The sequence below is a fragment of the Eriocheir sinensis genome, unplaced genomic scaffold, assembly GCF_024679095.1.
Source record: "Eriocheir sinensis breed Jianghai 21 unplaced genomic scaffold, ASM2467909v1 Scaffold817, whole genome shotgun sequence".
NCBI classification, from domain to species: Eukaryota; Metazoa; Arthropoda; class Malacostraca; order Decapoda; family Varunidae; genus Eriocheir; species Eriocheir sinensis.
The window spans coordinates 62,501-79,792 of NW_026112183.1; the positions used below are offsets into that span (position 1 = coordinate 62,501).

The window sequence follows — 17,292 nt, forward strand, 5'->3', positions numbered from 1 at the left end:
TGTACGCCTATCTTTGTGTGTGCGTTTTTCTGGGGCTTGTGTGCGCGCTGGGAGGTTGGGATTCGGAGTGCGTGTGCGTGGATCATTGGCGCATATGACCTGAAAATCGTATTGACCTAGCTTTCGTATTTTTAGAGATATCTTTAAAAGTATACAACCTTTTTTTTTAGGGTTGAGTAGTATAGGCTGTGTGTTTTTATGTGTGTAGCTATGTTTATGTGCGTTTTCCTGAGCTTGTGTGCGTGTTGGGAGGTTGCGATTCAGTGTACATGTGCGTGGATGATTGGCGCACATGTGTATACTTTTCGGTTAAGCTAACTTTAATATCTTTAGAGCTAGCTTTAAAAATGCAATCACTTCCATGACCCAAAAATATCCCAGAATCCAGGTTTCAGACACGTACACCTGACTTCATGTGCGTGTAACTCCGCATACACGGCACCCACGCACACGAAACTCCACACGTACATGACCTGACCTTTCCTCTCCCCCCCCAGGCTACGGATCAACCGGTTTGCCTGGCCGAAGATCCTGAAAATCTCATATAAGCGGAGCAACTTCTTCATCAAAATTCGGCCGGGAGAATTTGAGACTTTCGAAAGCACTGTTGGGTTCAAGCTGACCAATCACAGGGCTGCCAAGAAGCTATGGAAGGTTTGCGTTGAACACCATACATTCTTCAGGTGAGAGAGGGATGGGATGGGATGGGATGGGATGGGAAGGGATGGGAAGGGATGGGAAGGGTTGGTATGGTAAGGGAAAGGATGGGAAGGGATGGGATGGTATGGTATGGGAAGGGATGGAAAGGGATGGGATGGGATGGGAGGGGATGGGATGGTATGGGAAGGGAAGGGACGGGAAGGGATGGGATGGGATGGGATGGGAAGGGATGGAAAGGGAAGGAAGGGATGGGATGGGAAGGGATGGGATGGGATGGGAAGGGAAGGGAAGGGAAGGGAAGGGAAGGGAAGGGATGGAAAGGGAAGGGAGAGAGAGAGAGAGAGAGAGAGAGAGAGAGAGATTTATACCATAAGGTGCTGGCTATCATGTGTTTGAAGATACCCTAAACTTAACCTAACATAACCTATCTACTGCTACTACTACTACTACTACTACTACTACTACTACTACAACCCCCTCCCCCCCCAGGCTGATGACCCCCGAGCCCCCCCAGAAGCAGGGTCTATGGCCTCGCTTGGGGTCAAAATTCCGCTATTCTGGACGAACACAATATCAGAGCAGGTCAGTGTTTTGCTATATTTGAGCATGTACGCCTGAGTTTGTGTGCGTGTATCTCCGCGCACACACCACCCATGTACGCCAAATTCAGTACGCACATGCGCTGACCCCTTGTGCATGTGCCCTTCATGTTTGAGTGAGCTATCTTTAATATCTTTAGAGTTATCTTTAAAAATGTTACAACTTTCACACTTAAAAATCAAGAAACTCGGATCTTTAAAAAACGCACACCCAAATTCATGTGCGTGTATCTCCGCGCACACACCACCTATGTACGCCAAACTCAGTACACACATGCACCAACCCCTTATGCATGTGCCCTTCAAGTTTGAGTGAGCTATCTTTAATATCTTTAGAGCTATCTTTAATATTGTCACAACTTTCATGACCAAAAAATCACTCAATATACTTTTTTGAGCATGTACACCTGAGTTTGTGTGCGTGTATCTCCGCGCACACACCACCCATGTACGCCAAATTCAGTACGCACACGCGTCAACCCCTTATGCATGTGCCCTTCAAGTTTGAGTGAGCTATCTTTAATATCTTTTGAGTTATCTTTAAAAATGTGACAACTTTCACACTTAAAAATCAGGAAACTCGGATCTTTAAAAAAACGCACACCCAAATTCATGTGCGTGTATCTCTGTGCACACACCACCTATGTACACCAAACTCAGTACGCACATGCACTGACCCCTTATGCACGTGTCCTCCAAGTTTGAGTGAGCTATCTTTAATATCTTTAGAGCTATCTTTAATATTGTCACAACTTTCATGACCCAAAAATCACTCAGAATATACTTTTTCGAGCATGTACGCCTGAATTTATGTGCGTGTATCTCTGCGTACACACCACCTACGTACACCAAACTCAATACGCACATGCGCCAACCCTTTACGCACATGCCCTCCAAGTTTGAGTGAGCTATCTTTAATATCTTTAGAACTATCTTTAATATTGTCACAACTTTCATGACCAAAAAATCACTCCGAATATACTTTTTCGAGTATGTATGCCTGATTTTGTGTGCGTGTATCTCCGAGTACACACCACCCATGTACGCCAAACTCAATACGCACATGCACCAACCCCTTCTGCATGTGCCCTCCAAGTTTGAGTGAGCTATCTTTAATATCTTTAGAGCTATCTTTAATATTGTCACAACTTTCATGACCAAAAAATCACTCAGACTATACTTTTTTGAGCATGTACACCTGAGTTTGTGTGCGTGTATCTCCGCGCACACACCACGCATGTACGCCAAATTCAGTACACACATGCGCCAACCCCTTATGCATGTGCCCTTCAAGTTTGAGTGAGCTATCTTTAATATCTTTTGAGCTAGCCTTAAAAATGTTACGACTTTCACACTTAAAAATCAGGAAACTAGGATCTTTAAAAAAACGCACACCCAAATTCGTGTGCGTGCATCTCTGCGCACACACCACCCATGTACGCCAAATTCAGTACGCACATGCACCAACCCCTTATGCATGTGCCCTTCAAGTTTGAGTGAGCTATCTTTAATATCTTTAGAGTTATCTTTAAAAATGTTACAACTTTAACACTTAATAATCAGGAAACTCGGATCTTTAAAAAAACGCACACCCAAATTCATGTGCGTGTATCTCTGTGCACACACCACCTATGTACACCAAACTCAGTACGCACATGCACTGACCCCTTATGCACGTGTCCTCCAAGTTTGAGTGAGCTATCTTTAATATCTTTAGAGCTATCTTTAATATTGTCACAACTTTCATGACCCAAAAATCACTCAGAATATACTTTTTCGAGCATGTACGCCTGAATTTATGTGCGTGTATCTCCGCGTACACACCACCTACGTACACCAAACTCAATACGCACATGCGCCAACCCTTTACGCACATGCCCTCCAAGTTTGAGTGAGCTATCTTTAATATCTTTAGAGATATCTTTAATGTTGTCACAACTTTCATGACCAAAAAATCACTCAATATACTTTTTCGAGCATGTACGCCTGAATTTATGTGCGTGTATCTCCGCGTACACACCACCTATGTACACCAAACTCAATACACACATGCGCGAACCCTTTACGCACATGCCCTCCAAGTTTGAGTGAGCTATCTTTAATATCTTTAGAGCTAGCTTTAATAATGTGACGACTTTTCCAGGATGGCTGCCAACATCAGTCAGAGGAACAACCCTGAATTTGAGCGATCACTGAGCCGGCGGAAACTCTCATCAAGATCCATGGACGGTAAGAGAGAGAGAGAGAGAGAGAGAGAGAGAGAGAGAGAGAGAGAGAGAGAGAGAGAGAGAGAGAGAGAGAGAGAGAGAGAGAGAGAGAGAGAGAGAGAGAGAGAGAGAGAGAGAGAGAGAGAGAGAGAGAGAGAGAGAGAGAGAGAGAGAGAGAGAGAGAGAGAGAGAGAGAGAGAGAGAGAGAGAGATAGAGAGAGAGAGAGAGAGAGAGAGAGAATAATAATAATAATAACAATAACAATAACAATCTCTCCTCTTAGCTTACAGTATCCTGGACGGTAACTATTTTTATTATTATTATTATTATTATTATTATTATTATTATTATTATTATTATTATTATTATTATTATTATTAGCATGTTTAAATCTCTATATTGTCACCCGTGGGACATTTTATGACAAAACTATTTTTTTCTGGTAGATTTCGGTCTGTTTTGAAATCCTCCTCGGTCTAATTTCACTTAATCATACTCACCCTTAACCCCGGGGGCTGTCCTCCCTTCCCCGGTGGTTATACAGTCCTGCCCCGGGGGTTAGGGGGCTTCGTGGTGCAGTGGTTAGCACACTCGGCTCACAGACGAGAGAGAGCCTGGGTTCGATTTCCGGGCGGAGTGGAAAAATTTGGGCGGCTTTTCCGATACCCTACGAGGCCCCTGTCCACCCAGCAGTGAATGGGGTTGTGTCCCGTCTCCTGGGGTCTGTTCCCTTCTCCTATAATTCCTTCCCCTTCTGTCTCTCTCCGGCATATGACCACAGATGTTGTGTCCCGTCTCCTGGGGTCTGTTCCCTTCTCCTATAATTCCTTCCCCTTCTGTCTCTCTCCGGCATATGACCACAGATGTGTCCCGTCTCCTGGGGTCTGTTCCCTTCTCCTATAATTCCTTCCCCTTCTGTCTCTCTCCGGCATATGACCACAGATGTTGTGTCCCGTCTCCTGGGGTCTGTTCCCTTCTCCTATAATTCCTTCCCCTACTGTCTCTCTCCGGCATATGACCACAGATGTTGTGTCCCGTCTCCTGGGGTCTGTTCCCTTCTCCTATAATTCCTTCCCCTTCTGTCTCTCTCTGGCATATGACCACAGATGTTGTGTCCCGTCTCCTGGGGTCTGTTCCCTTCTCCTATAATTCCTTCCCCTTCTGTCTCTCTCCGGCATATGACCACAGATGTGTCCCGTCTCCTGGGGTCTGTTCCCTTCTCCTATAATTCCTTCCCCTTCTGTCTCTCTCCGGCATATCACCACAGATGTTGTGTCCCGTCTCCTGGGGTCTGTTCCTTCTCTTATAATTCCTTCCCCTTCTGTCTCTCTCTGGCATATGACCACAGATGTTGTGTCCCGTCTCCTGGGGTCTGTTCCCTTCTCCTATAATTCCTTCCCCTTCTGTCTCTCTCCGGCACATGACCACAGATGTTGTGTCCCGTCTCCTGGGGTCTGTTCCCTTCTCCTATAATTCCTTCCCCTTCTGTCTCTCCGGCACATGACCACAGATGTTGCGCTGCCCACTAAACAAAACTTTCCTTGCCTGTCTCTCTCCGGCATATGACCACAGATGTTGCGCTGCCCACTAAACAAAACTTTCCCTGCCTGTCTCTCTCCGGCATATGACCACAGATGTTGCGCTGCCCACTAAACAAAACTTTCCCTGCCTGTCTCTCTCCGGCATATGACCACAGATGTTGCGCTGCCCACTAAACAAAACTTTCCCTGCCTGTCTCTCTCCGCATATGACCACAGATGTTGCGCTGCCCACTAAACAAAACTTTCCCTGCCTGTCTCTCTCCGCACATGACCACAGATGTTGCGCTGCCCACTAAACAAAACTTTCCCTGCCTGTCTCTCTCCGCACATGACCACAGATGTTGCTGCCCACTAAACAAAACTTTCCCTGCCTGTCTCTCTCCGCATATGACCACCGATGTTGAGATGCCCACTAAACAAAACTTTCCCTGCCTGTCTCTCTCCGGGATATGACCACAGATGTTGCGCTGCCCACTTAACAAAACTTTCCCTGCCTGTCTCTCTCCGGCATATGACCACAGATGTTGCGCTGCCCACTAAACAAAACTTTCCTTGCCTGTCTCTCTCCGGCATATGACCACAGATGTTGCGCTGCCTACTAAACAAAACTTTCCCAGCCTGTCTCTCTCCGGCATATGACCACAGATGTTGCGCTGCCCACTAAACAAAACTTTCCTGCCTGTCTCTCTCCGGCATATGACCACAGATGTTGCGCTGCCCACTAAACAAAACTTTCCCTGCCTGTCTCTCTCCGCATATGACCACAGATGTTGCTGCCCACTAAACAAAACTTTCCCTGCCTGTCTCTCTCCGCATATGACCACAGATGTTGCGCCCACTAAACAAAACTTTCCTTGCCTGTCTCTCTCCGGCATATGACCACAGATGTTGCGCTGCCCACTAAACAAAACTTTCCCTGCCTGTCTCTCTCCGGCATATGACCACAGATGTTGCGCTGCCCACTAAACAAAACTTTCCCTGCCTGTCTCTCTCCGGCATATGACCACAGATGTTGCGCTGCCCACTAAACAAAACTTTCCTTGCCTGTCTCTCTCCGGCATATGACCACAGATGTTGCGCTGCCCACTAAACAAAACTTTCCCTGCCTGTCTCTCTCCGGCATATGACCACAGATGTTGCGCTGCCCACTAAACAAAACTGAGCCCTTCACAGAACACCGAGTCATTCGTGGGTGACAATATAGAAAAATTAATATCTTGGCATGTCTTGTTGTTGTTGTTGTAGTTATTTGTGAAAGCATGTGTGTATCTCTCTCTCTCTCTTTCTCTCTGTCTCTGTGATTATAATGAGAATATATATACCACTACTACTACTACTACTACTACTACTATTCACCAAGGACCATTCTAACCATCACCATGCTATTTAGAACACCTATTAACCCACTATCCGACACCCCACATCAGTACTATCCAACACTCAACTTCTACCACTACTACTACTACTACTACCATTCACCGAGGACCATTCTAACCATCACCACGCTATTTAGAACACCTATTAACCCATTATCTGACACCCAACACCGGTACTATCCATCACTCAACTACTACTACTACTACTACTACTACTACCATTCACCGATTACCATCTAACCATCACCATGCTACTTAGAACACCTATTAACCCATTATCCGACACCCAACATCAATACTATCCAACACTCAACTTCTACCACTACTACTACTACTACTACCATTCACCGAGGACCATTCTAACCATCACCACACTATTTAGAACACCTATTAACCCACTATCCGACACCCCACATCAGTACTATCCACCACGCACCTACCACTACTACTACTACTACTACTACTACTACTACTACCATTCACTGAGGACCATTCTAACCATCACCACGCTACTTAGAACACCTATTAACCCACTATCCGACACCCCACATCAGTACTATCCACCACCCAACTACTACTACTACTACTACTACTACTACTACCATTCACCGAGGACCATTCTAACCATCACCACGCTATTTAGAACACCTATTAACCCATTGTCTGACACCCCACATCAGTACTATCCACAATGCACCTACTACCACTACCACTACTACTACTACTACTACCATTCACCGATTACCATCTAACCATCACCATGCTACTTAGAACACCTATTAACCCACTATCTGACACCCCACATCAATACTATCCACCACCCAACTACTACCACTACCACTACTACTACTACTACTACCATTCACCGAGGACCATTCTAACCATCACCATGCTACTTAGAACACCTATTAACCCACTATCCGACACCCCACATCAATACTATCCAACACTCAACTTCTACCACTACTACTACTACTACTACCATTCACCGAGGATCATTCTAACCATCACCATGCTACTTAGAACACCTATTAACCCATTATCCCACACCCCACATCAGTACTATCCACCACGCACCTACTACTACTACTACTACTACTACTACTACTACTACTACCACTCACCGAGGACCATTCTAACCATCACCACACTAATTAGAACACCTATTAACCCACTATCCGTCACCCCACATCTGTACTATCCAACACTCAGCTTCTACCTCTACCACTACTACTACTACCACTACCATTCACCGAGGACCATTCTAACCATCACCACGCTACTTAGAACACCTATTAACCCACTATCCGACACCCCACATCAGTACTATCCACCACCCAACTACTACTACTACTACTACTACTACTACTACTACTACCACTACAGCTCTCGGCCGCAGCGGAGAGTCGCCCGAGGTCAGCAAGAGGCACACCATGTCACATCCTCCCCCGCACATCCCCGGAATTGATGGGAAGAGGTCACAAGAGGAGGAAGAAGCTGAATCGGCTAAGTCTGGCAAAACTTCTGATAAAGACAAGGTAAGGATGGGATGGGATGGGATGGGATGGGATGGGATGGGATGGGATGGGAAGGGAAGGGATGGGATGGGATGGGATGGGATGGGACGGGATGGGATGGGATGGGAAGGTAAGGGAATGCATGGGATGGGATGGGAAGGGAAGGGATGGGATGGGATGGTATGGGAAGGGATGGCATGGGAAGGGATGTGATGGGAAGGGATGGGATGGGATGGGAATGCATGGGATGGGAAGGAAGGATGGGATGGAAGGATGGGATGGGATAGGAATGCATGGGATGGGAAGGGAAGGGAAGGGAAGGGATGGGATGGGATGGGATGGGATGGGAATGCATGGGAAGGGATAGGAAGGGATGGGACGGGATGGGATGCGATGGGAAGGGATGGGATGGGATAGGAATGCATGGGATGGGAAGGGAAGGGAAGGGAAGGGATGGGATGGGATGGGAAGGGAAGGGAAGGGATGGGAAGGGAGAGAGAGAGAGAGAGAGAGAGAGAGAGAGAGAGAGAGAGAGAGAGAGAGAGAATGTGTGAAAATAGTGCAAATTAAAGATATCTCTAAATCATATTCCTTGTATATCTCTCTCTCTCTCTCTCTCTCTCTCTCTCTCTCTCTCTCTCTCTCTCTCTCTCTCTCTCTCTCTGTTCTTTACTAACAATACTAACCACACTGTGTGTACCAATATTTGTGTGCGTTTTTCTGGGCCTGTGTGCGCGCTGGGAGGTTGGGATTCTGTGTACATGTGCGCGAAGGATCAGTCTCTGTGGGTGTAGGTTTTGGTAGAGCTAGCTTTAATATTTTTAGAGATAGCTCACAAAACGTACACCCTTTTTTTTTCGAAACGCTTGCCACCAAAATTTAGTGAGTAGGTTCTGGGCTGTCTTTAAATTGAGCGAGGAGCAGTTAGACCCTCGCCACTGCAATCTTGAGCGAGGGAGAAAGATAGAGAATGAAAAATTATCCGAATCGAGCGAGTAGGTCAGGGCTCTCTCTAAATTGAGCGAGGTGAGAGAAAGTGAGCGAGGAGCAGTTAGACCCTCGCCACTGTAATCTTGAGCGAGGGAGAAAAATAGAGTACAAAAATTTATCCGAATCGAGCGAGTAGGTCAGGGCTCTCTCTAAATTGAGCAAGGAGAGAGAAAGTGAGCGAGGAACAGTTAAACCCTCGCCACACTAATTTTGAGTGAGGGAGAAAGACGGAGAACAAAAAATTATGCAAATTGAGCGGGTAGGTCTGGGCTCTCTCTAAATTGAGCGAGATGATAGAAAGTGAGTGAGGAGCAGTTAGACCTTCGCCACTGTAATCTTGAGCGAGGGAGAAAGGTGGAGAACAAAAAAATATCCAAATTGAGCGAGTAGGTCTGGGCTATCTCTAAATTGAGCGAGGCGAGAGAAAGTGAGCGAGGAGCAGTTAGACCCTTACCACACGAATCTTGAGCGAGGGAGAAAGATAGAGAACAAAAAATTATCCAAATCAAGCGAGTACGTAAGTCTGGGCTCTCTCTAAATTTGAGCGAGGCGAGAGAAAGGGAGCGAGGAGCAGTTAGACCCTTACCACACGAATCTTGAGCGAGGGAGAAAGATAGAGAACAAAAAATTATCCGAATCGATCGAGTAGATTGGCTCGCTCTAAAAGTGAGCTATCTCTAACTTACACAGCGGCGCCGGGGGAGTCGGGACAGCCGCGTCTCGTCCTCTGATTCGTCGACGGAGGGGAATTTCGTCCCTCCCTCCTCCAAGGTGAGAGAGAGAGAGAGAGAGAGAGAGAGAGAGAGAGAGAGAGAGAGAATGAAGATTTGAGACATTTTTTATAATTATTTTTATCTATATTTTTTAATTTTTTTATTTGAGAGAGAGAGAGAGAGAGAGAGAGAGAGAGAGAGAGAGAGAGAGAGAGAGAGAGAGAGAGAGAGAGAGAGAGAGAATTATTAATAGTACTAACCTAAGCTAACTACTACTATTATTACTACTACTACTACTACTACTACTACTACTACTACTACTACTACTACTACTACTACTACTACTACTACTACTACTACTATGCATCTGAGACTATTCCTACTATCACCATACTATTTAGAACACCTTTTTATGTACTATCCAACACCTCACAACAGTACTATCCCTGCCCCTACTACTACTACTACTACTACTACTACTACTACTACTACTACTACTACTTACAGAGGCCGGTAGGTGGCGTGGCGGTGGTGCCGGTAGCGGATCTGGTTGAGGCCACCCGGAAGAGAGCCGCACTTATGGCACAGAAGGTGAGAGAGAGAGAGAGAGAGAGAGAGAGAGAGAGAGAGAGAGCTATCTTTAATCATCGTAAGTAATTAGCATCTTGTAGTAAAGTAATTATTATAAGTATTGATGTTTTAATGATTATAATTGCATGTAGGTTTAGAGAGAGAGAGAGAGAGAGAGAGAGAGAGAGAGAGAGAGAGAGAGCTATCTTTAATCATCGTAAGTAATTTAGCATCTTGTAGTAAAGTAATTATTATAAGTATTGATAATAATAATAATAATAATAATAATAATTGCATGTAATTTTTGAATGTACTTTCGAATGAGTATAATTTTGTGTGTAATTTTAGCATGTTATAATTTGACCTGTTTTTGGCCTTGTTTTGGACCCGTAATGTGACCTGTGCGTGCGTGTGCGTGTGACCCGTGTTGACCTTGATCTATACCCGTGGGCGGCTGTCTGTGTGCGCGTCTGTGTGCGTAATTGACCACGACCTGATCATGTGTTGGACTCCTTATGTGCGTGTGTGTGTGTTTATGTGTGTGTGTGTGTTAAGGTACCGTTTTTTGTATTGGTACCAGAATTGGGGTCACTAGAAGCTATTTTTGGTACCCTTAAGCTAGATTCATGGTACCGCTTTTTGTATTGGTACCAGATTTGGGGTCACTAGAAGCTATTTTTGGAACCCTTAAGCTAGATTCATGGTACTGCTTTCTGTATTGGTACCAGATTTGGGGTCACTAGAAGCTATTTTTGGAACCCTTAAGCTAGATTCATGGTACCGCTTTCTGTATGGGTACCAGAATTGGGGTCACTAGAAGCTATTTTTGGAACCCTTAAGCTAGATTCATGGTACTGCTTTCTGTATGGGTACCAGATTTGGGGTCACTAGAAGCTATTTTTGGAACCCTTAAGCTAGATTCATGGTACCGCTTTCTGTATGGGTACCAGATTTGGGGTCACTAGAAGCTATTTTTGGAACCCTTAAGCTAGATTCATGGTACCGCTTTCTGTATGGGTACCAGATTTGGGGTCACTAGAAGCTATTTTTGGAACCCTTAAGCTAGATTCATGGTACCGCTTTCTGTATGGGTACCAGAATTGGGGTCACTAGAAGCTATTTTTGGAACCCTTAAGCTAGATTCATGGTACCCCTTTTTGTATTGGTACCAGAATTGGGGTCACTAGAAGCTATTTTAGGAACCCTTAAGCTAGATTCATGGTACCGCTTTCTGTATTGGTGCCATATTTGGAACCATTAAAGGATTTCTTGGAACCCTTAATTAGATTCTCAGTACTGCTTTTTGTATTGGTACCAGATTTGGGGTCACTAGAAGCTATTTTTGGTACCCTTAAGCTAGATTCATGGTACCGCTTTTTGTATTGGTGCCATATTTGGAACCATTAAAGGATTTCTTGGAACCCTTAATTAGATTCTCAGTACTGCTTTGTGTATTGGTACCAGATTTGGGGTCACTAGAAGCTATTTTTGGTACCCTTAAGCTAGATTCATGGTACCGCTTTTTGTATTGGTGCCAGATTTGGAAACATTAGGAGAGAGAGAGAGAGAGAGAGAGAGAGAGAGAGAGAGAGAGAGAGAGGGCAGATTTACCTAACACACACACACACACACACACACACACACACACACACACACACACACACACACACACACACACACCTAATCCAATCCCTTTTAATCCCTTCACCCCTAAACAGGACTCCACAGGGCCTGGCTCCTCCCCCCTCCCCCCGGCCTCCACCCCCCCTCCCTCCTATGGGCCGCCCCCCTCCCCTAAGGACCCCAAGGCACCATCGTCATCATCAGGAACATCGCCATTGGTCAAGACACAGAGGGCTATTTTTACATCAGACCCCCCTGGCGAGAATGCCGGGGTACCCCCTGAAAACGCTGACCCGGCGAAGGGAACGCAAGCCGACCCGGGCGCCCCAGGTCACGGGTCGCCCCAGGGGGTGACCCGGGAGTACTCCTACGAGGACCTGACCGGAGACCAGACCCGCCGGCCCTACTCCCCGTCTTCCGTGGGGTTCTCCTACTCGGGGTCTCCGGGGGAAACTCAAGAAAAATCGCCGGAGGTCGGGGGGGCGGAAAAAAAGCGTTTCCGGGCCAAGGCTTTCAACTATGCCCCCAAGGATGACCCCGGGGCAAAGGGGGGCAAGGCGGGGCGTGGGTCGGATGGGTCGCAGGGGAAAACGACCCCGGAAAAGCCCCAGAAAACCCCGAAAAAGGAAAAGTCCCCGAAATTTGGACGATTTCGGAAAAGCAAAACTCCTGTTGCTGAGGAAGAGGTGCAAGGAGGAGGAGGAGGAGGAGGAGGAGAGGAAGAAGGAGGAGGAGGAGGAGTGCTAGCCGGAGGGAAGAAGAAGAAGAAGAAGAAGGAGGAGGAGGAGGAGAAGAAGGAGAAAAAGAAGGAAAAATTCTCACTCTTTAACCGGAAGAAGAAGAAGGAAGAGGAAGAGAAGAAGAAGACCTCCTCCCCCTCCTCCCCCTCCTCCCGGTCCTCCTCCTCCTCCTCGTCCTCCTCCTCCTCCTCCTCCTCCTCCATGGAAAGCCTGGTGGAGGGCACAAGGGAGGAGGGTATCAGTGACCTTGACCTGACCCTGGCCAACCAGAACCCAGCTATGACATCGTTCTCGGCCAATCAGAGCGCAGGAGACTCACCCAGACACCAGCTTACCCCCATGACAACCTTCTCGGCCAATCAGAATGCAGGAAACTCCCCCGAGAATGTAAACAAAGGCGATTCTGACGATCCGTATACAGGAAATGCACCTGGGAGCCTCACCGCCAATCCGTATACAGGAAATGCACCTGGAAGCCTCACTGCCAATCCGTATACAGGAAATGCACCTGGATTCACCGGGCCCATCGTCAAAAGTGGACAGATCAAACGGAGCGTGCTCATGGAGGGAGGCGAGGTGGTGGAGGAGGTGGAGGTAACGGAGGGAGACTTTCCTCCGGAGGGACTGGAGGGAACTGCCCCCCTACCCCCCACAGCGGCGGCCATCTTGCTACAGGTGTTTACATTGATCAGCTGTTGAGGTGGTGGTGGTCAAGGGGGTTGCCAACTAACCTATTATTATATAAATATTAACACATATATACATACAGAGAGAGAGAGAGAGAGAGAGAGAGAGATTAACTAACATAGCAATAGTAATAGTAGTAGTAGTAGTATTAGTAACATGTGCGTTTGTGTGCGTATGTGTGTGCGTTTCAGCTTCCTATGAATTCAAACTGCATGTACGCTTTTTTCTGTGTGTGTTTGTGTGTGTGTGTGTGTGTGCGCGCATGTATATATTTTTTGGGCATGTATGTACGCTTTTCTGCCTTGTGTGTGTATGTGTGTATGTGTACCAGCCTGTGCATGTACGTATTTCTGCATGTAAGTATGTCATATCTATCTGCCTATGTGCGTAATTTGGGGCCTAGGAGTCTATATATCTCTGTGTAACTGTGATTAATGGTGTACTAATCTGTTCTAATCATTCAACTTCAACCTAGATTTTCACTAACTTCTAATCGTCCAATTCAAACGCGCCTGGCACCAAAACGTGGCCCAAACATTCTACTTTCAACCCGTGTTTTCAATTCCCTTCTATCTTTTTCCGTTTGCCCAGAATTACATGTTTTATTAGGTAAGTTGCATGGCTGAAAAAATTATTCTTGGCAAAAACTTAAAACGTTCCCCAAATTTAACCTCAATTTTCTCTAACTTCTAATCATCCGATCAAAACACGCTTGGCACCAAAACGTGGCCCAAACATTCTACTTTCAACCGGTGTTTTCAATTACTTTCTATCTTTTCCTGTTTGCCCAGAATTACATGTTTTATTAGGTAAGTTGCATGGCTGAAAAAATTATTCTTGGCAAAAACTTAAAACGTTCCTCAGATTTAACCTCAGTTTTCTCTAACTTCTAATCATCCGATTCAAATGCGCTTGGCACCAAAACGCGGCCCAAACATTCTACTTTCCATCCGTGTTTTTGTTTCCTTTCTATCCTTTCCTGTTTGCCCATAATTACACGTTTTATTAGGTAAGTTGCATGGCTGAAAAAATTATTCTTGGCAAAAACTTAAAACGTTCCTCAAATTTAACCTCAATTTTCTCTAACTTCTAATCATCCGATCAAAACACGCCTGGCACCAAAACGTGGCCCAAACATTCTACTTTCAACTCGTGTTTTCAATTCCTTTCTATCTTTTTCCGTTTTTCCATAATTACATGTTTTATTAGGTAAGTTGCATGGCTGAAAAATTATTCTCGGCAAAAATTTCAAACATCCCTCAAATTCAACCTCAATTTTCTCTAACTTCTCATCGTTCAATCGAAACACGCTTGGCACCAAAACGTGGCCCAAACATTCTACTTTCCATCTGTGTTTTTGTTTCCTTTCTATCTTTTCCTGTTTTTCCATAATCACACGTTTTCTTTGGCAAGGTGCATGGCTGAAAAATTATTCTCAGCAAAAATTTCAAACATCCCTCAAATTCAACCTCAATTTTCTCTAACTTCTCATCGTTCAATCGAAACGCGCTTGGCACTAAAACGTAGCCCAAACACTCTACTTTCAACCCTTGCTTTCAATACCCTCCTACCCCCTTCCGTTTGCCCACAATCACCAAAAACGTTCAGACAATTACATGGACCTACAGAAATAAAAATTGAAAACACATGGCTTACGACCCCCTACTACTACTACTACTACTACAACTACTGCTTCCACTACTACAGCAACAACAACAGCAGCAGCAGGAGGAGGAGGCCAGAGGAGCAGCAGGAGGAGGAGGAGCGGCCCCTCATGTCTCGGCAACCACAGTGACAACAATCTCGGCCCAGAGCCACGAGGACCCTACCACCAAACTTAAGACTAGCCAGGTTGGTGTGCGGATGTGTTTGGTTTTTGGGTTGCTGTGCGTTTGTTTGTACGTGGATTTTAGGTTGCTTGGTGTCGAAAGAAGCGTAATTAAATTGTCTATTAACTCTCATAATCCCCATTTGATTATTCCTATTAGTTTCGTTGCTATAGCTATTTTTTTGTGAACTTTTGTGTCTCAGTTTCAGGTTGTGTTCGGGAAAAGTTTTGTCCTTTTTGATTGCTGTGCGTTTGTTTGTGCGTGGATTTTAGGTTGCTTGGTGTCAAAAGATGCATAATTAAATTGTCTATTAACTCTCACTATCTCCATTTGATTACTCCTATTAGTTTGGTTGTTACAGCCATTTTTCTATTAGCTTCTGTGTCCCAGTTTCAGGTTGTGTTCGGGAAAAGTTTTGTCCTTTTTGATTGCTGTGCGTTTGTTTGTACGTGGATTTTAGGTTGCTTGATGTCGAAAGAAGCGTAATTAAATTGTCTATTAACTCTCACTATCTCCATTTGATTACTCCTATTAGTTTGGTTGCTACACCCAGTTTTCCATTAACTTTTGTGTGTCGTTGTTTCAGTTTCAAGTTTTGCATTTTCGAATATCGGCGTAAAAAGTCATAACATTTTTGACCGCTGTCCGCTTATTTCCTGACCGATCTTAATTTGCTTAGTGTCAAAATATGCGCCATTAAATTCTCTATCAGACGTTATCAACTTCATTAGCCTTCCTTTATAATTTTCTATGATACATCCATTTTTATACCACCCTTCAAGTTTTGCATTTTCGAATATCGCCTTAAAATGTTGTAATATTTTTGACCGCTGTCTGCTTATTTCTTGACCGATTTTATTTTGCTTAACGTCAAAATATGCACCATTAAATTCTCTATCAGATCCCATTAACCTCATTAGCCTACCTCAAGCAATTTCCACGGTATAACCATTTTTTATACCCGCACTTTTGTCCACCATTTCAAAATCCGCTAGAAAAAGTTTTATAATTTTTCACCGCAGTCTGCTTATTTCTTGACCAATTTCAACTTGCCTAGCGAGAAAATATGCGCCATTAAATTCTCTATCAGACCCCATTAACCCCATTAGCCCACCCTAAGCAGTTTCCGCTGTACATCTATTTTTATTCCACCCTACAAGTTTTGCATTTTCGAATATCGCCTTAAAAAGTTGTAATATTTTTGGCCGCTGTCTGCTTATTTCTCAACCAATTTCAACTTGCCTAACAACAAAATATGCGCCATTAAATTCTCTGTCCGACCCCATTAACCCCATTAGCCTACCTCAACCAATTTCCACGGTATAACCATTTTTTATACCCGCACTTTCGTCCACCATTTCAAAATCCGCCAAAAAAAGTTTTATAATTTTTCACCGCAGTCTGCTTATTTCTCAACCAATTTCAACTTGCCTAGTGACAAAATATGCGCCATTAAATTCTCTATCAGAGCCCATTAACCCCATTAACCTACCCCAACCAATTTCCGCTGTACAACCAATTCCGTGCACACTTTTTCCCGCAGGTTCAAGAGAAGACCTTCACCTCGACGCGGCTCACCTCCGACACAACACAGGAGGAGACGGTGGTGACTCAGGAGGTCCAGAGGCACACCCGCTCCACACCCGCGGCCGCCACACCTGCTGGGGGGGCCACACCTGCTACTGGGGGGGTCACGCCTGCTCCTACTATTACTGCAAGCCCTGTCAAGGTATGTGTGTGTGTGTGTGTGTGTGTGTGTGTGTGTGTGTTGATGTTGTTGTTTTTATTGTTATTATTATTGTTGTTAATTTATTTATCTATTTTTTCCTTTTCTTTTTCTGAATTTTTTTTCCTCTGTTCCTCCGCTCGCTCCCTCCCCGTTTCTCTCCGCCTCCTCCGATCCTCCTCCCACCCCCTCCACACTGTTTACCACTACTGTTAACCCACTATCGGACACCCCACAATCCCTCCATCCCTCATTCACCTTTTACCTCCACCCCTCCACTTTCTCTCCACTTTCTCTCCGCCTCCTCCGATCCCCCTCCCACCCCCGCCACACTATTTACCACTACTGTTAACCCACTATCACCCGCCCCACAACCCCTCCTTCTCTCTCCCACCTTTTATCTCCGTTCCTCCACCCTCCACTCACTCCCCCCACTTTCTCTCCGCCTCCTCCGATCCCCCTCCCACCCCCTCCACACTATTTACCACTACTGTTAACCCACTATCGGACACC

At 45.4% G+C, this 17,292-nt stretch overlaps 1 protein-coding gene and 1 long non-coding RNA gene across 5 annotated transcripts in view; one reads left to right on the plus strand and one right to left on the minus strand.

Annotated features, from left to right (window-relative positions):
- LOC126994539 (protein 4.1 homolog) overlaps positions 1-17,292 on the plus strand; it is a 33,786-nt gene that overhangs the window by 5,867 nt on the left and 10,627 nt on the right. For all 4 annotated transcript variants that reach the window (XM_050853860.1, XM_050853858.1, XM_050853857.1 and 1 more), the window contains exons 4-12: positions 498-683; positions 1,150-1,242; positions 3,403-3,488; positions 7,771-7,922; positions 9,582-9,662; positions 10,112-10,195; positions 11,893-13,212; positions 14,932-15,075; positions 16,597-16,782. In XM_050853860.1, the coding sequence (XP_050709817.1) occupies positions 498-683; positions 1,150-1,242; positions 3,403-3,488; positions 7,771-7,922; positions 9,582-9,662; positions 10,112-10,195; positions 11,893-13,212; positions 14,932-15,075; positions 16,597-16,782 (2,332 nt within the window). The remainder of the gene's footprint in view (positions 1-497; positions 684-1,149; positions 1,243-3,402; positions 3,489-7,770; positions 7,923-9,581; positions 9,663-10,111; positions 10,196-11,892; positions 13,213-14,931; positions 15,076-16,596; positions 16,783-17,292) is intronic.
- LOC126994543 (uncharacterized) lies at positions 13,999-14,842 on the minus strand. Its single transcript, XR_007749261.1, has 3 exons — positions 14,694-14,842; positions 14,296-14,494; positions 13,999-14,095 (listed from the first exon to the last, which is right to left on the minus strand). It is a non-coding gene; the product is annotated as an uncharacterized LOC126994543 (long non-coding RNA).